The 23,554-nt window shown below is 50.0% G+C and overlaps 1 protein-coding gene across 1 annotated transcript in view; it reads right to left on the reverse strand.

Moving 5' to 3' along the window:
- LOC307131568 (fibulin-7) overlaps positions 1 to 23,315 on the reverse strand; it is a gene marked incomplete at both ends in the record, with an annotated part of 23,357 nt that extends 42 nt beyond the window's left edge. Inside the window, 8 exons of the mRNA XM_079825281.1 lie at positions 1 to 316; positions 1,966 to 2,101; positions 2,176 to 2,313; positions 9,834 to 9,974; positions 10,281 to 10,406; positions 18,972 to 19,142; positions 19,237 to 19,396; positions 23,241 to 23,315. The exon at positions 1 to 316 is cut by the window's left edge and continues 42 nt beyond it. Of these exons, the coding sequence (XP_079681407.1) occupies positions 1 to 316; positions 1,966 to 2,101; positions 2,176 to 2,313; positions 9,834 to 9,974; positions 10,281 to 10,406; positions 18,972 to 19,142; positions 19,237 to 19,396; positions 23,241 to 23,315 (1,263 nt within the window). The remainder of the gene's footprint in view (positions 317 to 1,965; positions 2,102 to 2,175; positions 2,314 to 9,833; positions 9,975 to 10,280; positions 10,407 to 18,971; positions 19,143 to 19,236; positions 19,397 to 23,240) is intronic.
- Between the last annotated feature and the right edge of the window lie 239 nt (positions 23,316 to 23,554).

Here is a 23,554-nt window from a genome sequence, read left to right on the forward strand (position 1 = left end):
GTGGCGTCCCAGCACTTCTCCGCGGTCCAGCTCGCTCATCTCCAGCTGCAGGTCCAGTGTGTTGGGACCCAGTACAGGACTGGTCAGCAGGAGTTGGGCCGTGTGTGGGCCGGAGCGCTGAAGGCTGAAGAACCGCCGGCCGCGTCCCAGCAGAGCGAAGCGCAGCGTGTCCCCCATCGTCCTCAGCGCAGACATGCGGAACACGACCCGCGGGCCGGAGAGGCGGGACACCAGCGACAGCTGATGCTGGGACACTGAGATGGGCTCCTGAGAGCAGGTCCTGCTGTCCGCCGGGCACCGGCTCCTCTCACAGCGCCTGCTCAGGGGAAGCACACGATCTTTGTGTTGGGCTTTAAAGGGATCGTTCACCCAAACATGAAGATTAGCCCATCATTTCCCCTCCCTCAAGCCATCCGAGGTGTGTGTGACATTCTTCTGATTTATATTACAAAAGTCCAGGCCAGTGTTGGGGAAAGTTACTCTGAGAAGTAATGCATTACAATATTGTGTTACTCCCTTGAAAAGTAACTAATTGAGTTACTTAGTTACTTTTTAAGAAAAGTAATGCATTACGTTACTTTTGCGTTACTTTTTCTCACCTGGGCTGGGCTTGTTTTTATTTAAAACAAAAAAGTTATATTTATGTGCAATGGTAAAGACCTCTTCATACCAAAAAATGTAAATAATGTAAATAATGTAAATAATGTAAATAATAATCCCCAGGCTGAGGTAGAGATGCAGATTCCCTCATGAACACTAGAGGGCGCAGCTCTGGATAATGGAGGAATAGATGCAGGAGAAAAAAGCTTTACCAATAAAAACAAAAAATCTAGTATTTTCATCATCAAACGTCAGCAGCAAGACATTGGTCAATTAAATATAAAGGTAGATTATGCATAAAAATAGTTTTATTTAACATTTAATTATTGGAGGTTTGCATAGTATTCTGATTTTGCATTTGACTGATTTTATTCATTTTGAGGAGGACAGAATCTTTATTGTGCAAGTGAGATGAATAAATGCTCACATTTAGTCTAGAACTACAATAACCCTCCTGTTCACACACACACACACACACACACACACACACACACACACACACACACACACACACACACACACACACACACACACACACACACACACACACACACACACACACACACACACACACACACACCTCTGCACTAACTCTCAACATGAGGACAGGAGAGCTGTCAGTCAAACTAATGTGGAAAAGTAATATTATTATGTAAGTCAAGTTACTTGTAATGCGTTATGCCTAACACTGGTCCAGGCTAATCCAAGCATTAGAATTTGATTTATAGTTGCTCTGCTTTTGAAGTCCCTAAGAAGTGCATCTGTGCGTCATATAACTGCTCCAGCGGCTCTGGGGTGTTAATAAAGGCCTTCTGAAGCGAATCCACGCGTTTGTGTAAGAAAAATATCCATATTTAAAACTTTATCAAGTAAACTTTCGGCCTCCGCCTTCCCTGTTCAGTTTCTGGAGAAAGTGTGTAAAGTTCCCGATGGAAAGACTAACGCTCCGCTCCGCTCGTCATGACGTCACACACACATCTGGAGTTTCACTTTCAACATTCAACACTTTTCCAAGGAAATCCATCGGCTGGAACTCTACTTGATAAAGTTTTAAATATGGATATTTTTCATTTACACAAACGCGTGGATTCGCTTCAGAAGGCCTTTATTAACACACCAGAGCCGCTGGAGCAGTTATATGACGCACAGATGCACTTTTTATGGACTTCAAAAACAGAGCAACTATAAATCCAATTCTAATGCTTGGATTAGCCTGGACTTTTGTAATATAACTCAGATTTTATTCGTCTGAAAGAAGAATGTCACACACACCTCGGATAACTTGAGGGTGAGGAAATGATGGGCTAATCTTCATTTTTGGGTGAACTATCCCTTAAGGTGAAGATGCTGTGTGTGTGTGCTTACGTCGGGGAGGTTTGGGCATAGGTGGCGTCCCGGATCGGTGGACAGTCCACTGTGACGCACTGGAAGCCCCCATAGGTGTTGATGCACAGCTGGCCGCGCGTGCAGTCGCTCTGCCTGGAGACACACTCGTCCACATCTGGAGGTCAAACAACAGGATCAGGATCCACTCCAGACTCTAGTGTTTCCCATCTTTTGCTATTAATGAATGACCTTTGCAGTTGCGTCCGTCGCGGGTCAGGTCGTATCCGGCGGGGCAGGTGCACCGGTAACCTCCAGCCGTGTTAACACACGCATACACACACAGACGGCCCGCCTGCCCACCATGGAACAGTTTACACTCATCAATGTCTGGGAAAACACAGAAACAGCAGGAATTAAAGCTGCAGGGGTCGATCATATACAGGTGCTGGTCATATCATTAGAATATCATCAAAAAGTTGATTTATTTCACCATTCAAAAAGTGAAACTTGTATATTGTATTCATTTATTACACACAGACTGATATATTTCAAATGTTTATTTCTTTTAATTTTGATGATTATAACTGACAACTAAGGAAAATCCCAAATTCAGTATCTCAGAAAATGAGAATATTGTGAAAAGGTTGAATATTGAAGACACTCTAATCAGCTGATGAACTCAAAACACCTGCGAAGGCCTTTAAATGGTCTCTCAGTCTAGTTCTGTAGGCCACACAATCATGGGGAAGAAGCTGACCTGACAGCTGTCCAAAAGACGACCTTTGACCCCTTGCACAAGGAGGACAAGACACAAAAGGCCATTGCAGAAGAGGCTGGCTGTTCTCAGAGCTCTGTGTCCAAGCACATTCATAGAGAGGCGAAGGGAAGGAAAAGATGTGCTAGAAAAAAGTGTAGAAGTGTAGAATAATATACAAGTTTCACTTTTTAAATGGAATAAGTGAAATAAATCAACTTTTTGATGATATTCTAATATGACCAGCAGCTGTAGAGACACTTATCAAACATGTGGAGTTTGGGGCAGATCAGACATTATATGCTTGAGTTACAACAGCTTCCTGTGTCACAGCGAAACCTCAGACCGGCACGGACACGCCCTTCAGCGAAAACTCAAGATCTTCACAATTTAACATCGCTAAGGCCTTTAGATTAGACGGACCAAACATGAGGATGATCTGATTAAATCTCTGGGAGGAGTTTGTTAAAGTACAACGTCTGGAAATGCAGAAAACTGCAAAACATCTGCATAGAAAATTCTAAATATGTCACTTCCTGTTGGGTTTCAGATTTGGCTGCCAGGGTCTTTCTGTGGGTGTTGAGATTTTACGTGTGTGTGCCGAGTTACACACTCGTACGTGAAACAGCTGAACGGCGCTTAGTTAAAGTTTTGTAGGTGGCGCTATCGAGCCATTTTGCCACTCCTGATTCTGAAGCCCACATCCTTCGCCACTTCTGACGCGTGAGCAAAGTCTCATGAGTTCGAGTGTGTTTAGAACTCAAAACTGGGATTAATTTCAGAGAAGAAGAAGAACAGGCCGAGCGATCCCTTTAGCTGAGTTTAGAGCTGGACCTGCCCGGGTGGCTTTAGCTGAGTTTAGAGCTGGACCAGCTCGGGTGGCTTTAGCTGAGTTTAGAGCTGGACCTGCCCGGGTGGCTTTAGCTGAGTTTAGAGCTGGACCAGCTCGGGTGGCTTTAGCTGAGTTTAGAGCTGGACCAGCCCGGGTGGCTTTAGCTGAGTTTAGAGCTGGACCAGCCCGGGTGGCTTTAGCTGAGTTTAGAGCTGGACCAGCTCGGGTGGCTTTAGCTGAGTTTAGAGCTGGACCAGCTCGGGTGGCTTTAGCTGAGTTTAGAGCTGGACCAGCTCGGGTGGCTTTAGCTGAGTTTAGAGCTGGACCAGCCCGGGTGGCTTTAGCTGAGTTTAGAGCTGGACCAGCTCGGGTGGCTTTAGCTGAGTTTAGAGCTGGACCAGCTCGGGTGGCTTTAGCTGAGTTTAGAGCTGGACCAGCCCGGGTGGCTTTAGCTGAGTTTAGAGCTGGACCAGCCCGGGTGGCTTTAGCTGAGTTTAGAGCTGGACCAGCCCGGGTGGCTTTAGCTGAGTTTAGAGCTGGACCAGCCCGGGTGGCTTTAGCTGAGTTTAGAGCTGGACCTGCTCGAGTGGCTTTAGCTGAGTTTAGAGCTGGACCAGCCCGGGTGGCTTTAGCTGAGTTTAGAGCTGGACCAGCCCGGGTGGCTTTAGCTGAGTTTAGAGCTGGACCAGCCCGGGTGGCTTTAGCTGAGTTTAGAGCTGGACCAGCCCGGGTGGCTTTAGCTGAGTTTAGAGCTGGACCAGCTCGGGTGGCTTTAGCTGAGTTTAGAGCTGGACCAGCTCGGGTGGCTTTAGCTGAGTTTAGAGCTGGACCAGCCCGGGTGGCTTTAGCTGAGTTTAGAGCTGGACCAGCCCGGGTGGCTTTAGCTGAGTTTAGAGCTGGACCTGCTCGAGTGGCTTTAGCTGAGTTTAGAGCTGGACCAGCTCGGGTGGCTTTAGCTGAGTTTAGAGCTGGACCAGCTCGGGTGGCTTTAGCTGAGTTTAGAGCTGGACCAGCTCGGGTGGCTTTAGCTGAGTTTAGAGCTGGACCAGCTCGGGTGGCTTTAGCTGAGTTTAGAGCTGGACCAGCCCGGGTGGCTTTAGCTGAGTTTAGAGCTGGACCAGCCCGGGTGGCTTTAGCTGAGTTTAGAGCTGGACCAGCCCGGGTGGCTTTAGCTGAGTTTAGAGCTGGACCAGCTCGGGTGGCTTTAGCTGAGTTTAGAGCTGGACCTGCTCGAGTGGCTTTAGCTGAGTTTAGAGCTGGACCAGCTCGGGTGGCTTTAGCTGAGTTTAGAGCTGGACCAGCTCGGGTGGCTTTAGCTGAGTTTAGAGCTGGACCAGCCCGGGTGGCTTTAGCTGAGTTTAGAGCTGGACCAGCCCGGGTGGCTTTAGCTGAGTTTAGAGCTGGACCAGCCCGGGTGGCTTTAGCTGAGTTTAGAGCTGGACCAGCTCGGGTGGCTTTAGCTGAGTTTAGAGCTGGACCAGCTCGGGTGGCTTTAGCTGAGTTTAGAGCTGGACCAGCTCGGGTGGCTTTAGCTGAGTTTAGAGCTGGACCAGCCCGGGTGGCTTTAGCTGAGTTTAGAGCTGGACCAGCCCGGGTGGCTTTAGCTGAGTTTAGAGCTGGACCAGCTCGGGTGGCTTTAGCTGAGTTTAGAGCTGGACCAGCCCGGGTGGCTTTAGCTGAGTTTAGAGCTGGACCAGCTCGGGTGGCTTTAGCTGAGTTTAGAGCTGGACCAGCTCGGGTGGCTTTAGCTGAGTTTAGAGCTGGACCTGCTCGAGTGGCTTTAGCTGAGTTTAGAGCTGGACCAGCTCGGGTGGCTTTAGCTGAGTTTAGAGCTGGACCAGCTCGGGTGGCTTTAGCTGAGTTTAGAGCTGGACCAGCTCGGGTGGCTTTAGCTGAGTTTAGAGCTGGACCAGCCCGGGTGGCTTTAGCTGAGTTTAGAGCTGGACCAGCCCGGGTGGCTTTAGCTGAGTTTAGAGCTGGACCAGCTCGGGTGGCTTTAGCTGAGTTTAGAGCTGGACCAGCCCGGGTGGCTTTAGCTGAGTTTAGAGCTGGACCAGCTCGGGTGGCTTTAGCTGAGTTTAGAGCTGGACCAGCTCGGGTGGCTTTAGCTGAGTTTAGAGCTGGACCTGCTCGAGTGGCTTTAGCTGAGTTTAGAGCTGGACCAGCCCGGGTGGCTTTAGCTGAGTTTAGAGCTGGACCAGCTCGGGTGGCTTTAGCTGAGTTTAGAGCTGGACCAGCTCGGGTGGCTTTAGCTGAGTTTAGAGCTGGACCAGCCCGGGTGGCTTTAGCTGAGTTTAGAGCTGGACCAGCCCGGGTGGCTTTAGCTGAGTTTAGAGCTGGACCAGCCCGGGTGGCTTTAGCTGAGTTTAGAGCTGGACCTGCTCGAGTGGCTTTAGCTGAGTTTAGAGCTGGACCAGCCCGGGTGGCTTTAGCTGAGTTTAGAGCTGGACCAGCCCGGGTGGCTTTAGCTGAGTTTAGAGCTGGACCAGCCCGGGTGGCTTTAGCTGAGTTTAGAGCTGGACCAGCCCGGGTGGCTTTAGCTGAGTTTAGAGCTGGACCAGCTCGGGTGGCTTTAGCTGAGTTTAGAGCTGGACCAGCTCGGGTGGCTTTAGCTGAGTTTAGAGCTGGACCAGCCCGGGTGGCTTTAGCTGAGTTTAGAGCTGGACCAGCCCGGGTGGCTTTAGCTGAGTTTAGAGCTGGACCTGCTCGAGTGGCTTTAGCTGAGTTTAGAGCTGGACCAGCTCGGGTGGCTTTAGCTGAGATTAGAGCTGGACCTGCTCGAGTGGCTTTAGCTGAGTTTAGAGCTGGACCAGCCCGGGTGGCTTTAGGTGAGTTTAGAGCTGGACCTGCTCGAGTGGCTTTAGCTGAGTTTAGAGCTGGACCAGCTCGGGTGGCTTTAGCTGAGTTTAGAGCTGGACCAGCTCGGGTGGCTTTAGCTGAGTTTAGAGCTGGACCTGCTCGAGTGGCTTTAGCTGAGTTTAGAGCTGGACCAGCTCGGGTGGCTTTAGCTGAGTTTAGAGCTGGACCAGCTCGGGTGGCTTTAGCTGAGTTTAGAGCTGGACCAGCTCGGGTGGCTTTAGCTGAGTTTAGAGCTGGACCAGCTCGGGTGGCTTTAGCTGAGTTTAGAGCTGGACCAGCCCGGGTGGCTTTAGCTGAGTTTAGAGCTGGACCAGCCCGGGTGGCTTTAGCTGAGTTTAGAGCTGGACCAGCCCGGGTGGCTTTAGCTGAGTTTAGAGCTGGACCAGCTCGGGTGGCTTTAGCTGAGTTTAGAGCTGGACCTGCTCGAGTGGCTTTAGCTGAGTTTAGAGCTGGACCAGCTCGGGTGGCTTTAGCTGAGTTTAGAGCTGGACCAGCTCGGGTGGCTTTAGCTGAGTTTAGAGCTGGACCAGCCCGGGTGGCTTTAGCTGAGTTTAGAGCTGGACCAGCCCGGGTGGCTTTAGCTGAGTTTAGAGCTGGACCAGCCCGGGTGGCTTTAGCTGAGTTTAGAGCTGGACCAGCCCGGGTGGCTTTAGCTGAGTTTAGAGCTGGACCAGCTCGGGTGGCTTTAGCTGAGTTTAGAGCTGGACCAGCTCGGGTGGCTTTAGCTGAGTTTAGAGCTGGACCAGCTCGGGTGGCTTTAGCTGAGTTTAGAGCTGGACCAGCCCGGGTGGCTTTAGCTGAGTTTAGAGCTGGACCAGCCCGGGTGGCTTTAGCTGAGTTTAGAGCTGGACCAGCTCGGGTGGCTTTAGCTGAGTTTAGAGCTGGACCAGCCCGGGTGGCTTTAGCTGAGTTTAGAGCTGGACCAGCTCGGGTGGCTTTAGCTGAGTTTAGAGCTGGACCAGCTCGGGTGGCTTTAGCTGAGTTTAGAGCTGGACCTGCTCGAGTGGCTTTAGCTGAGTTTAGAGCTGGACCAGCTCGGGTGGCTTTAGCTGAGTTTAGAGCTGGACCAGCTCGGGTGGCTTTAGCTGAGTTTAGAGCTGGACCAGCTCGGGTGGCTTTAGCTGAGTTTAGAGCTGGACCAGCCCGGGTGGCTTTAGCTGAGTTTAGAGCTGGACCAGCCCGGGTGGCTTTAGCTGAGTTTAGAGCTGGACCAGCTCGGGTGGCTTTAGCTGAGTTTAGAGCTGGACCAGCCCGGGTGGCTTTAGCTGAGTTTAGAGCTGGACCAGCTCGGGTGGCTTTAGCTGAGTTTAGAGCTGGACCAGCTCGGGTGGCTTTAGCTGAGTTTAGAGCTGGACCTGCTCGAGTGGCTTTAGCTGAGTTTAGAGCTGGACCAGCTCGGGTGGCTTTAGCTGAGTTTAGAGCTGGACCAGCTCGGGTGGCTTTAGCTGAGTTTAGAGCTGGACCAGCCCGGGTGGCTTTAGCTGAGTTTAGAGCTGGACCTGCTCGGGTGGCTTTAGCTGAGTTTAGAGCTGGACCAGCCCGGGTGGCTTTAGCTGAGTTTAGAGCTGGACCAGCTCGGGTGGCTTTAGCTGAGTTTAGAGCTGGACCAGCCCGGGTGGCTTTAGGTGAGTTTAGAGCTGGACCTGCTCGAGTGGCTTTAGCTGAGTTTAGAGCTGGACCTGCTCGGGTGGCTTTAGCTGAGTTTAGAGCTGGACCAGCTCGGGTGGCTTTAGCTGAGTTTAGAGCTGGACCAGCTCGGGTGGCTTTAGCTGAGTTTAGAGCTGGACCTGCTCGGGTGGCTTTAGCTGAGTTTAGAGCTGGACCTGCTCGGGTGGCTTTAGCTGAGTTTAGAGCTGGACCTGCTCGGGTGGCTTTAGCTGAGTTTAGAGCTGGACCAGCTCGGGTGGCTTTAGCTGAGTTTAGAGCTGGACCTGCTCGGGTGGCTTTAGCTGAGTTTAGAGCTGGACCTGCTCGGGTGGCTTTAGCTGAGTTTAGAGCTGGACCAGCCCGGGTGGCTTTAGCTGAGTTTAGAGCTGGACCAGCTCTGGTGGCTTTAGCTGAGTTTAGAGCTGGACCAGCTCGGGTGGCTTTAGCTGAGTTTAGAGCTGGACCAGCTCGGGTGGCTTTAGCTGAGTTTAGAGCTGGACCAGCCCGGGTGGCTTTAGCTGAGTTTAGAGCTGGACCAGCTCGGGTGGCTTTAGCTGAGTTTAGAGCTGGACCAGCCCGGGTGGCTTTAGGTGAGTTTAGAGCTGGACCTGCTCGAGTGGCTTTAGCTGAGTTTAGAGCTGGACCAGCCCGGGTGGCTTTAGCTGAGTTTAGAGCTGGACCAGCTCGGGTGGCTTTAGCTGAGTTTAGAGCTGGACCTGCTCGGGTGGCTTTAGCTGAGTTTAGAGCTGGACCAGCTCGGGTGGCTTTAGCTGAGTTTAGAGCTGGACCTGCTCGAGTGGCTTTAGCTGAGTTTAGAGCTGGACCTGCTCGGGTGGCTTTAGCTGAGTTTAGAGCTGGACCAGCTCGGGTGGCTTTAGCTGAGTTTAGAGCTGGACCTGCTCGAGTGGCTTTAGCTGAGTTTAGAGCTGGACCAGCCCGGGTGGCTTTAGCTGAGTTTAGAGCTGGACCAGCTCGGGTGGCTTTAGCTGAGTTTAGAGCTGGACCAGCTCGGGTGGCTTTAGCTGAGTTTAGAGCTGGACCAGCTCGGGTGGCTTTAGCTGAGTTTAGAGCTGGACCAGCTCGGGTGGCTTTAGCTGAGTTTAGAGCTGGACCAGCTCGGGTGGCTTTAGCTGAGTTTAGAGCTGGACCAGCCCGGGTGGCTTTAGCTGAGTTTAGAGCTGGACCAGCTCGGGTGGCTTTAGCTGAGTTTAGAGCTGGACCAGCCCGGGTGGCTTTAGCTGAGTTTAGAGCTGGACCAGCTCGGGTGGCTTTAGCTGAGTTTAGAGCTGGACCAGCCCGGGTGGCTTTAGCTGAGTTTAGAGCTGGACCAGCCCGGGTGGCTTTAGCTGAGTTTAGAGCTGGACCAGCCCGGGTGGCTTTAGCTGAGTTTAGAGCTGGACCAGCTCGGGTGGCTTTAGCTGAGTTTAGAGCTGGACCAGCCCGGGTGGCTTTAGCTGAGTTTAGAGCTGGACCAGCTCGGGTGGCTTTAGCTGAGTTTAGAGCTGGACCAGCTCGGGTGGCTTTAGCTGAGTTTAGAGCTGGACCAGCTCGGGTGGCTTTAGCTGAGTTTAGAGCTGGACCAGCTCGGGTGGCTTTAGCTGAGTTTAGAGCTGGACCAGCTCGGGTGGCTTTAGCTGAGTTTAGAGCTGGACCAGCTCGGGTGGCTTTAGCTGAGTTTAGAGCTGGACCAGCTCGGGTGGCTTTAGCTGAGTTTAGAGCTGGACCTGCTCGGGTGGCTTTAGCTGATTAGCTGATAAACAGTGAGTGTGTCTTCGTTGAGTGTGTGTGGGGACAGTGAGCGCTGGAGAGCTGTACCTGTGCAGATGTTCTCGCGACCGGAGATGGTGTATCCCGGGTCACAGGTGCAGCGGGTCGTGCCCTGAGTCCGACTGCATTTGGGCTGGCGGGACAGAGCCGAGGAGCCCCCAGGGGACGGACTCATCACATCCACTAACACTGAAGAGAGAGAGGCAGAGTTCAGGAGCAGGACGACTGTTAGATGTCTAAGGTTCCAGCAGGAGGGGTTATGAAATAACGTTTAATAACGTCCAATAGAATGATGTTAAAAGTGTTCAAGAATACGCAAACAACTTTACTAAAACTGTGTGTGTGTGTGTGTGTGTGTGTGTGTGTGTGTGTATCTGTGTGTATCTGTATCTGTGTGTATCTGTGTGTGTGTGTTCATCCGAGGTGCAGTACAGACTTGTATACTTTGATCTGGTAAATGAGCTCCTAAAAGCTTCTGATCAAAAGCAGACCGACCTGTGGGTGTCGGAGACTGGCAGGATGGGCCGGCCCAGCCCCTGGCACAGGAGCAGCTGAACCCGTCGACCTCATCCCTGCAGGATCCTCCATTGGCACAGGGGGACGAAACACACTCATCGATCTCTGAGAGAGGAGAGAGAGTCAGAGGAGCAAATAATCAGAGTGTGTGTGTGTCAGTATGTGAGAGTGTGTGTGTGTGTGTGTGTTTGCTGCTGTACCGTGTGTGTGTGATAATCAGAGTGTGTGTGTGTGTGTGTGTGTGTGTAATAATCAGAGTGTGTGTGTGTGTCTGTGTGTGTGGGCATGTTTTTGTGAAATATCAGGACACAAATGTGTATAATGACATGGGTATTACAAAAAGAGGGTGAAATATGAGGACGTTCCCCATGTCCTCACTTTTCAAAATGCTTATAAATCACAGAATTAGGTTTTTTTCACAGAAAGTGAACTGCACAGTCTCCTGTGAGGGCTAGGTTTAGGGGCAGGGGCAGTGTGTGTGTGTGTGTGTGTGTGTGTGTGTGTGTGTGTGTGTGTGAGTGTGTGTGTGTGTGTGTGTGTGTGAGTGTGTGTGTGTGTGTGTGTGTGTGTGTGTGTGTGATGGGTAGGTTTAGGGGCAGGGGCAGTGTGTGTGTGTGTGTGTGTGTGTGTGTGTGTGTGTGTGTGTGTGTGTGTGTGTGTGAGTGTGTGTGTGTGTGTGTGTGTGTGTGTGTGTGTGTGTGTGTGTGTGTGTGTGTGATGGGTAGGTTTAGGGGCAGGGGCAGTGTGTGTGTGTGTGTGTGTGTGTGTGTGTGTGTGTGTGTGTGTGTGTGTGTGTGTGTGTGTGTGTGTGTGTGTGTGTGTGTGTGTGTGTGTGTGTGTGTGTGTGTGATGGGTAGGTTTAGGGGCAGGGGCAGTGTGTGTGTGTGTGTGTGTGTGTGTGATGAGTAGCTTTAGGGGCAGGGGCAGTGTGTGTGTGTGTGTGTGTGTGTGTGTGTGTGTGTGTGTGTGTGTGTGTGTGTGTGTGTGTGTGTGTGTGTGTGTGTGTGTGTGTGTGTGTGTGTGTGTGTGTGTGTGTGTGTGTGTGTGTGTGTGTGTGTGTGTGTGTGTGTGGGCATGTTTTCGTGAAATATCAGGACACAAATGTGTATAATGACATGGGTATGACAAAAAGAGGGTGAAATATGAGGACGTTCCCCATGTCCTCACTTTTCAAAATGCTTATAAATCACACAGAATGAGTTTTTTTTCACAGAAAGTGAACTGCACAGTCTCCTGTGATGGGTAGGTTTAGGGGCAGGGGCAGTGTGTGTGTGTGTGTGTGTGTGTGTGTGTGTGTGTGTGTGTGTGTGTGTGTGTGTGTGTGTGTGTGTGTGTGTGTGTGTGTGTGTGTGTGTGTGTGATGGGTAGGTTTAGGGGCAGGGGCAGTGTAAGGGGATAGAATATACGGTATGTATGGTATAAAAACCATTACGCCTATGGAAAGTCCCCATAAAACATGAAAACCCAACATGTGTGTGTGTGACTTTAGAGCAGGTGTGTGTGTGTGTGTGTGTTGGTCAGTGGTGTTCAGTTCCTCCAATAGCAGCTCCAGCAATTCTCCTGATCACAGCTGGTGTTCAGACGCCCGTGGCTGAACAGATGAGCAGAGTGTCTGAGATTAAACACGAGGAGCTGGACGTGAACATGAGAACTGTGTCAGCTGACACTAGCAGAACACACTAGCAGAACACACTAGCAGAACACACTTGCAGAACACACTCGCAGAACACACCAGCAGAACACACTCGCAGAACACACTCGCAGAACACACTCGCAGAACACACCAGCAGAACACACTCGCAGAACACACTAGCAGAACACACCAGCAGAACACACTCGCAGAACACACTAGCAGAACACACTCGCAGAACACACTAGCAGAACACACCAGCAGAACACACTCGCAGAACACACCAGCAGAACACACTCGCAGAACACACTCGCAGAACACACTCGCAGAACACACCAGCAGAACACACTCGCAGAACACACTAGCAGAACACACTCGCAGAACACACCAGCAGAACACACTCGCAGAACACACTAGCAGAACACACCAGCAGAACACACTCGCAGAACACACCAGCAGAACACACTCGCAGAACACACCAGCAGAACACACTCGCAGAACACACTAGCAGAACACACCAGCAGAACACACTCGCAGAACACACCAGCAGAACACACTCGCAGAACACACTAGCAGAACACACCAGCAGAACACACTCGCAGAACACACTAGCAGAACACACTCGCAGAACACACTCGCAGAACACACCAGCAGAACACACTCGCAGAACACACTCGCAGAACACACCAGCAGAACACACTCGCAGAACACACTAGCAGAACACACCAGCAGAACACACTCGCAGAACACACTCGCAGAACACACCAGCAGAACACACTCGCAGAACACACTCGCAGAACACACTCGCAGAACACACCAGCAGAACACACTCGCAGAACACACTAGCAGAACACACCAGCAGAACACACTAGCAGAACACACCAGCAGAACACACCCGCAGAACACACTAGCAGAACACACTCGCAGAACACACTCGCAGAACACACCAGCAGAACACACTCGCAGAACACACTAGCAGAACACACTCGCAGAACACACTCGCAGAACACACCAGCAGAACACACTAGCAGAACACACTCGCAGAACACACTAGCAGAACACACCAGCAGAACACACTAGCAGAACACACCAGCAGAACACACCCGCAGAACACACTAGCAGAACACACTCGCAGAACACACTCGCAGAACACACCAGCAGAACACACTCGCAGAACACACTAGCAGAACACACTAGCAGAACACACCAGCAGAACACACCAGCAGAACACACTAGCAGAACACACTCGCAGAACACACTCGCAGAACACACCAGCAGAACACACTCGCAGAACACACTAGCAGAACACACTCGCAGAACACACTCGCAGAACACACCAGCAGAACACACCCGCAGAACACACTCGCAGAACACACTCGCAGAACACACTAGCAGAACACACTAGCAGAACACACTAGCAGAACACACTAGCAGAACACACTCGCAGAACACACTAGCAGAACACACTCGCAGAACACACTCGCAGAACACCACTCGCAGAACACACTCGCAGAACACACCAGCAGAACACACCCGCAGAACACACTCGCAGAACACACTCGCAGAACACACTAGCAGAACACACTAGCAGAACACACCAGCAGAACACACTAGCAGAACACACTCGCAGAACACACCAGCAGAACACACCCGCAGAACACACTCGCAGAACACACTCGCAGAACACACTAGCAGAACACACTAGCAGAACACACCAGCAGAACACACTAGCAGAACACACTCGCAGAACACACCAGCAGAACACACCAGCAGAACACACTCGCAGAACACACTCGCAGAACACACTCGCAGAACACACTCGCAGAACACACTAGCAGAACACACTCGCAGAACACACTCGCAGAACACACTCGCAGAACACACTAGCAGAACACACTCGCAGAACACACTCGCAGAACACACCAGCAGAACACACCAGCAGAACACACTTACACTAGCAGAACACACTCGCGGAACACACTCGCAGAACACACCAGCAGAACACACTTACACTAGCAGAACACACTCGCGGAACACACTCGCAGAACACACCAGCAGAACACACTCACAGAACACACTAGCAGAACACACTCGCAGAACACACTCGCAGAACACACTCGCAGAACACACTCACAGAACACACTCGCAGAACACACTCGCAGAACACACTCGCAGAACACACCAGCAAAACACACTCACAGAACACACTAGCAGAACACACTCGCAGAACACACTCGCAGAACACACTCGCAGAACACACTAGCAGAACACACTCGCAGAACACACTCGCAGAACACACTCGCAGAACACACTCGCAGAACACACCAGCAGAACACACTCGCAGAACACACTAGCAGAACACACTCACAGAACACACTCGCAGAACACACTCGCAGAACACACTCGCAGAACACACTCGCAGAACACACCAGCAGAACACACCAGCAGAACACACTAGCAGAACACACTCGCAGAACACACTCGCAGAACACACTCGCAGAACACACCAGCAGAACACACTAGCAGAACACACTCGCAGAACACACCAGCAGAACACACCAGCAGAACACACCAGCAGAACACACCAGCAGAACACACTCGCAGAACACACTCGCAGAACACACTCGCAGAACACACCAGCAGAACACACTAGCAGAACACACTCGCAGAACACACTCGCAGAACACACTCGCAGAACACACCAGCAGAACACACTCACAGAACACACTAGCAGAACACACTCGCAGAACACACTCGCAGAACACACTCGCAGAACACACTCACAGAACACACTCGCAGAACACACTCGCAGAACACACTCGCAGAACACACCAGCAAAACACACTCACAGAACACACTAGCAGAACACACTCGCAGAACACACTCGCAGAACACACTCGCAGAACACACTAGCAGAACACACTCGCAGAACACACTCGCAGAACACACTCGCAGAACACACTCGCAGAACACACCAGCAGAACACACTCGCAGAACACACTAGCAGAACACACTCACAGAACACACTCGCAGAACACACTCGCAGAACACACTCGCAGAACACACTCGCAGAACACACCAGCAGAACACACCAGCAGAACACACTAGCAGAACACACTCGCAGAACACACTCGCAGAACACACTCGCAGAACACACCAGCAGAACACACTAGCAGAACACACTCGCAGAACACACCAGCAGAACACACCAGCAGAACACACCAGCAGAACACACTAGCAGAACACACTCGCAGAACACACTCGCAGAACACACTCGCAGAACACACCAGCAGAACACACTAGCAGAACACACTCGCAGAACACACTCGCAGAACACACTCGCAGAACACACTAGCAGAACACACTCGCAGAACACACTCGCAGAACACACCAGCAGAACACACCAGCAGAACACACCCGCAGAACACACTAGCAGAACACACTAGCAGAACACACTCGCAGAACACACTAGCAGAACACACTCGCAGAACACACTCGCACTCGCAGAGCACACTCGCAGAACACACTCGCAGAACACACTCACAGAACACACTAGCAGAACACACTCGCAGAACACACTCGCAGAACACACTCGCAGAACACACTAGCAGAACACACCAGCAGAACACACTCGCAGAACACACTCGCAGAACACACTCGCAGAACACACCAGCAGAACACACTCGCAGAACACACCAGCAGAACACACCAGCAGAACACACTCGCAGAACACACTAGCAGAACACACTAGCAGAACACACTAGCAGAACACACTCGCAGAACACACTCGCAGAACACACTCGCAGAACACACTAGCAGAACACACTCGCAGAACACACTCGCAGAACACACTCGCAGAACACACTAGCAGAACACACCAGCAGAACACACTCACAGAACACACTAGCAGAACACACTCGCAGAACACACTCGCAGAACACACTCGCAGAACACACTCGCAGAACACACTCACAGAACACACTCGCAGAACACACTCGCAGAACACACCAGCAAAACACACTCACAGAACACACTAGCAAAACACACTCAAAGAACACACTAGCAGAACACACTCGCAGAACACACTAACAGAACACACTCGCAGAACACACTCGCAGAACACACTCGCAGAACACACCAGCAGAACACACTCACAGAACACACTCACAGAACACACTCGCAGAACACACTAGCAGAACACACTCGCAGAACACACTAGCAGAACACACCAGCAGAACACACCCGCAGAACACACTCGCAGAACACACTCACAGAACACACTCGCAGAACACACTAGCAGAACACACTCGCAGAACACACTCGCAGAACACACTCACAGAACACACTCACAGAACACACTCGCAGAACACACTAGCAGAACACACTCGCAGAACACACTAGCAGAACACACTCGCAGAACACACTCGCAGAACACACCAGCAGAACACACCCGCAGAACACACTCGCAGAACACACTCGCAGAACACACCAGCAGAACACACTCGCAGAACACACTCGCAGAACACACTCGCGGAACACACTCGCAGAACACACTAGCAGAACACACTCGCAGAACACACTCGCAGAACACACTCGCAGAACACACTAGCAGAACACACTCGCAGAACACACTCGCAGAACACACCAGCAGAACACACCAGCAGAACACACTTACACTAGCAGAACACACTCGCGGAACACACTCGCAGAACACACCAGCAGAACACACTTACACTAGCAGAACACACTCACGGAACACACTCGCAGAACACACCAGCAGAACACACTCACAGAACACACTAGCAGAACACACTCGCAGAACACACTCGCAGAACACACTCACAGAACACACTCGCAGAACACACTCGCAGAACACACTCGCAGAACACACCAGCAAAACACACTCACAGAACACACTAGCAGAACACACTCGCAGAACACACTCGCAGAACACACTCGCAGAACACACTCGCAGAACACACTCGCAGAACACACTAGCAGAACACACTCGCAGAACACACTAGCAGAACACACTCGCAGAACACACTCGCAGAACACACTCGCAGAACACACCAGCAGAACACACTCGCAGAACACACTAGCAGAACACACTCACAGAACACACTCGCAGAACACACTCGCAGAACACACTCGCAGAACACACTCGCAGAACACACTCGCAGAACACACCAGCAGAACACACCAGCAGAACACACTAGCAGAACACACTAGCAGAACACACTCGCAGAACACACTCGCAGAACACACTCGCAGAACACACTCGCAGAACACACCAGCAGAACACACTAGCAGAACACACTCGCAGAACACACCAGCAGAACACACCAGCAGAACACACTAGCAGAACACACTAGCAGAACACACTCGCAGAACACACTCGCAGAACACACTCGCAGAACACACCAGCAGAACACACTAGCAGAACACACTCGCAGAACACACTCGCAGAACACACTCGCAGAACACACTCGCAGAACACACTAGCAGAACACACTCGCAGAACACACTCGCAGAACACACTCGCAGAACACACCAGCAGAACACACCAGCAGAACACACTCGCAGAACACACTAGCAGAACACACTAGCAGAACACACTCGCAGAACACACTAGCAGAACACACTCGCAGAACACACTCGCACTCGCAGAGCACACTCGCAGAACACACTCGCAGAACACACTCACAGAACACACTAGCAGAACACACTCGCAGAACACACTCGCAGAACACACTAGCAGAACACACCAGCAGAACACACTCGCAGAACACACTCGCAGAACACACTCGCAGAACACACCAGCAGAACACACCAGCAGAACACACCAGCAGAACACACCAGCAGAACACACTCGCAGAACACACTAGCAGAACACACTAGCAGAACACACTCGCAGAACACACTCGCAGAACACACTCGCAGAACACACTAGCAGAACACACTCGCAGAACACACTCGCAGAACACACTCGCAGAACACACTAGCAGAACACACCAGCAGAACACACTCACAGAACACACTAGCAGAACACACTCGCAGAACACACTCGCAGAACACACTCGCAGAACACACTCACAGAACACACTCGCAGAACACACTCGCAGAACACACCAGCAAAACACACTCACAGAACACACTAGCAGAACACACTCGCAGAACACACCAGCAGAACACACTAGCAGAACACACTCGCAGAACACACTAACAGAACACACTCAAAGAACACACTAGCAGAACACACTAACAAAACACACTCAAAGAACACACTAGCAGAACACACTCGCAGAACACACTAACAGAACACACTCGCAGAACACACTCGCAGAACACACTCGCAGAACACACCAGCAGAACACACTCACAGAACACACTCACAGAACACACTCGCAGAACACACTAGCAGAACACACTCGCAGAACACACTAGCAGAACACACCAGCAGAACACACCCGCAGAACACACTCGCAGAACACACTCACAGAACACACTCGCAGAACACACTAGCAGAACACACTCGCAGAACACACTCGCAGAACACACTCACAGAACACACTCGCAGAACACACTCGCAGAACACACTCGCAGAACACACTCGCAGAACACACCAGCAGAACACACTAGCAGAACACACTCGCAGAACACACTAGCAGAACACACTCGCAGAACACACTCGCAGAACACACCAGCAGAACACACTCGCAGAACACACTCGCAGAACACACTCGCAGAACACACCAGCAGAACACACTCGCAGAACACACTCGCAGAACACACTCGCGGAACACACTCGCGTCTCATTGCTCTGGGTGAGTGAGAGGGCCGTAGACCGCACTCGCTAACACAGGGTCCCTGCTCTGATAAGATCCTGTTCTCCTTCAGGTCCTCCAGAATGCCTCTGTTGTCTTTGACTGGTCATGACCACATCTACTCACCTGCACCTCTGAGTCTAACAGGGGTTTAGGAGACGGATGGGATCGAGAAGGCTTTAGAGACACAGAGTAAAGCACAGTTTCTGTCACCTTTGCAGACGGGCTGCTGACCGCTCCAGCTGAGAGAGTCCTTACAGCGCCTGGTCTCAGAGCCCAGCAGCTCGTAGCCCTCAGCGCAGAGGAAGTGCACCTCATGGCCGGCCCGCAGAGCCTTGCCCAGCTTTCTGCCATTGGCCGGAGCGTCCAGCTCAGGGCAAGAGACTGTGTGAAGGTTACAAAACAGACTTTACATTAAGAGTTGTGTTAAGTGAAGTTAAGCCGGTGTGCCATGTGTTATTCCGTGTCGTTTACTCACAGTTCTTCTGTTTAGCGGGCAGGCGTGTGATGCTGTCATGCAGGAGGTTCAGTTTCTTCCTCAGAGAACGAAGGCTCTGCAAGTATGAAGCTTCCTGTGATGAGAGCAGTTTGTGAGCCTGTTGAATTGAGCTCTGTAGGTCTTGCTTACTGGGACAGTCCTGAGAAAACAGAATTTGCATGACACACTATATTGCCAGAAGTGTTGTGCCGCCCCTTCACCTGCACATGAGCTTCCCATTCTCAATCCGTAGGGTTTAATCTGGAGTCTCAGCTCTAACAGCTCCAGCTCTTCAGCTCTTCTGCCCTCAAGGTTCAGGAGTGTGTTTATGGGGATTCTTCATTTGTGATGTTGGACGAGAAGGCCTGGCTCTCAGTCTCCGCTCTAATTCATCCCAAAGCTGTTCTATGGGGTTGAGGTCAGGACTCCAGTTCCTCCACCAAACTCCTCATCATGTCTTTATGGAGACGCTTTGAGCACTGGAGCAGTCATGCTGGGACAGGAAGGGGCCGTCCACAAACTGGGCCCACAAAGTTGGGAGCATGAAATTGTCCACACACACACTCCTGAGAGCGGCCCATTCTATCTCTAATGTGTGTAGAAGCGAACACACACACACACACACACACTCCTGAGAGCGGCCCATTCTCTCTCTAATGTGTGTAGAAGCGAACACACACACACACACACACACACACACACTCCTGAGAGCGGCCCATTCTCTCTCTAATGTGTGTAGAAGCGAACACACACACACACACACACACACACACACACACTCCTGAGAGCGGCCCATTCTCTCTCTGTGTGTAGAAGCGAACACACACACACACACACACACACACACACACACACTCCTGAGAGCGGCCCATTCTCTCACTGATGTGTGTAGAAGCGTCTGCACTAGAGCTGGAGTTACACACCTGTGGCCATGAAGGGGTTGAACACCTGAGCTCAGGGATGTGGAGGCGGCTCAACACTTCTGGCACTATAGTGTGTGTAGATCCATACAGTAGCTTCCAGTACAGTAAAAACAGGCGGTAGCGCCTAAAACAGGTCAGAGGTTATATTTCATAAAGCATCCACAAGACCTCTCACTGAACCAGACTCAGAACCGGCCCTCAGCTTATCACAGCAGCAAAGAAACATCATCAAGACAAGATACGACCCAAAGAACTTTACTCCTAGCCTGACGTCGTCATACTCAATTCTAGTCAGAATATGAGTCTGATGCTGCTCTGTTGGGCTGTGATTATGGGGCGTGTTTCAACCGAACCAGGAAAGATCTCAATTGGATAGACCTACAACCAATCAGAGCAACGGAGCGACGCATAACGTTAGTTGTCAAATGTCAACAGAACTCAACTGCACACAGTGTTGCCATGTCCACGGGTTGAAGCGACCCCAATTATGGGATATACAGACCCAGGAATGCGATTTTTAGCTGCCAGCCCTGCCGAAATAACACATATTTTACCCCCCAAATGCCCTTTTTCCCGGAGACCCCCCCCTGGAAAGCTATTGGGCTTGTTTTTGGCTAGTTTTGAGGAACGTTAGCAATTGGGCGGGTTTTGTTGTAAAAACTTGGCAACCCTGTACCTGCACGCACGCTGGAATAAGTAGCCTAACGTTAGAAGAACAAGATTAGTGTACGATCTTTGCCGGTGTTGTAAAAAAAATAATTTAAGGATACACAGAGTACTTACCAACACCATCATCATTTCTGAGAGAAATAGTAAAGGTGAACGCTTATACGAACAAGTTCTCCGTTTAGGATTAGAACAAACTCAACCCAAGCGCCTTTGGTGACGTGATGATTACGCTACTGTTCATCTGTCCATCATCGTCTAAAGCCCGTCCTGATGATTTCATTGGTCCGAACAGTTTCTGTTCGGGCATAATTACTTCTCTACCGATCAATTCCAGACCGAACTGCCCGAGTAAAAATGTTGTGGGCGGGGCTAAGTTCGGCTGGCATCCAGGCTACTTTACTCCCGCTTAAACAGACAAATAAGCCAATGTTTATTCCTATGCATCATATATAACCACTTGAGATCAAATGGAAATGTGTAAGCGTTCAGATTCACCATATGTTAGTTTGTAATATTTTGCCTGTGTAAGCCAAACTCTAGAGCTGGTTAATCAAGGATTCAGGAAAACCTTACATTTACGCATTTGGCAGACGCTTTTATCCAAAGCGACTTACAGTGCACTTATTACAGGGACAATCCCCCTGGAGCAACGTGGAGTAAAGTGCCTTGCTCAAGGACACACTGGTGGTGACCGCTGGGATAGAACCAGCAACCTTCTGCATATCAGTTAAGTGGTTTAACCCACTGGACCACCACCTCTCCAAAACCTTTCCTGAATGTGTTACTAACTCCAGTAATTCTGCATATAGTAATATTATAAGATTATTGAAACGTTTACTCTTCACCTCGTGTTTAAAGATCTCTGTCTAAGAACACACAGGTTCAGGTTCAGGCTTTGTCTTTCATTCAGTCCCTCAGAATCAACTTCCAGCAAAGATCCGCCTCCACAAACTGCAAAAATCCTTTACACTAAGATGTGCTCAAATTAAGGAATTGATGATCTTGGCTATTGATCTGCTTAATGTCAAATATCGCAATAATATCATGCTTTTATTCTCCAATCTGCTTTATCTTTAACACTCTTACAATGCTAATAGTGTTAGTAAACTGTTAGGTTAGGGTTTGAGTTAGAATAAATTGACATGTTGCAAAGTGAGTCAGTAGAATATCTGTTAACCAGAGAGTTACTAATACTCTAATGACTGCTAGTTGACATGGAGGTGCACAGTTACTCATAGTTAGTAGTATGTCTGCAGTGGGTTAGTCGCCGGGAAACTGTAAAAAGCAAACAAAGGATGGATAATAACTGTACTTCTATATTTCCATCAACCCTCTCTCGTGGATTCATTGACAGGTTCTCATTACAGGAGCCTGCAAACATTGAGTAATGACAAATCTGAAAACATGGTCTGGAAAATCATCTCAGATGTAAAAATATTTCTGTTATTGCATATTCCAGAAGGCATTTTCCTTTTTTAGTCTAATAACGATATAGCACACAGTTCCCTCATCATATCCACCAAGACCTACACTTTTGCTGTTTTGAGATCCTTCTGTTTGAGTTCTGCAGCATAAGCATTTTTTATTTCATTTTGATAATCAACAAACTCATGTGAACATTTCATTCTTTATCCATCAGTCACGATTCTTCCCTCTCATTGGCTGTTACTGAGGGGACGGGCTCTGTGTTGATGTTTTCATCTGGCAGGACTAATGTAAGCAGAATAAATATTTGAGCTTCCTGTAAAAACCTCTGGCTGACTGATAGACAGTGTTGGACACACACGAGCCGCTGATGTTCATGTGAACTTCTCTTTAAGGGAACAGTTTCTCCTCAGATCCCTCTGAATGGAGCGCTTGTGTGGACTAGTGCTGATAAACACATGTGCAACAGTCTCACAGTAAGACTACAGTCTGGCACACGGCAATTTTGATTCAAGATTTTATAATGCCCGATTTCAAAGACAAGAACCTAGAAGAATATACTGACTCATTTTGGTATATTTCATCATTCAAGAAAAAACTGGACTAGTCCTGCTGTTAGCTTTTCTCCAAATTCAGATGCATTTACAATGAAAGATAGTTTTTACAGTAGCTTGTGAATAATTTGTTACCATCATCTCATTCAGTATTATAATAATACAAGAGTGACCAAAATACAGTGAGGTGCACGCGTTTAGCTTTAACCCTTCGTACTGAAACATGATTTAAGCGATTGAGTTACCATCATTTCTGCAGAACTGCTTCTTGTCTGTCCGTTGGCTTGCAGTAAATATCACACTAAACTCCTAATCTTTGCTCTTTTTCAGGTTAACAAATCAAAATTACACAAAAGCAAAGCACTTCTTTTCCAAAGCAGCAGTTCTATTGTAGGTTCTGTTATTAATAAAACACTTAATGAATTTCACTCACCTGAGCCCACATGGTATAAACCTGACAGATAAATAGTGAAAGCAGCACAGAGTATCTTCGGTTCATCGTCTTCATTGATTATGTTAATTAATGCCTTTGTGTAGTGGATTCTGTCAAGAAAATGCTGTGTTTCTGTTTCTCTCCAAACCCGTCCCTGGTTCAGAATGAGACTGCCAGACTCTCTGAGAGCGAGGGAGGACTGTCCCATGATCAGCAGGTCTGTCCCATGATCCACAGGTCTGTCCCATGATCCACAGGTCTGTCCCATGATCCACAGGTCTGTCCCATGATCCGCAGGTCTGTCCCATGATCAG

Source organism: Gobio gobio (genome assembly GCF_949357685.1).
Source record: "Gobio gobio genome assembly, chromosome: 9".
NCBI classification, from domain to species: domain Eukaryota; kingdom Metazoa; phylum Chordata; class Actinopteri; order Cypriniformes; family Gobionidae; genus Gobio; species Gobio gobio.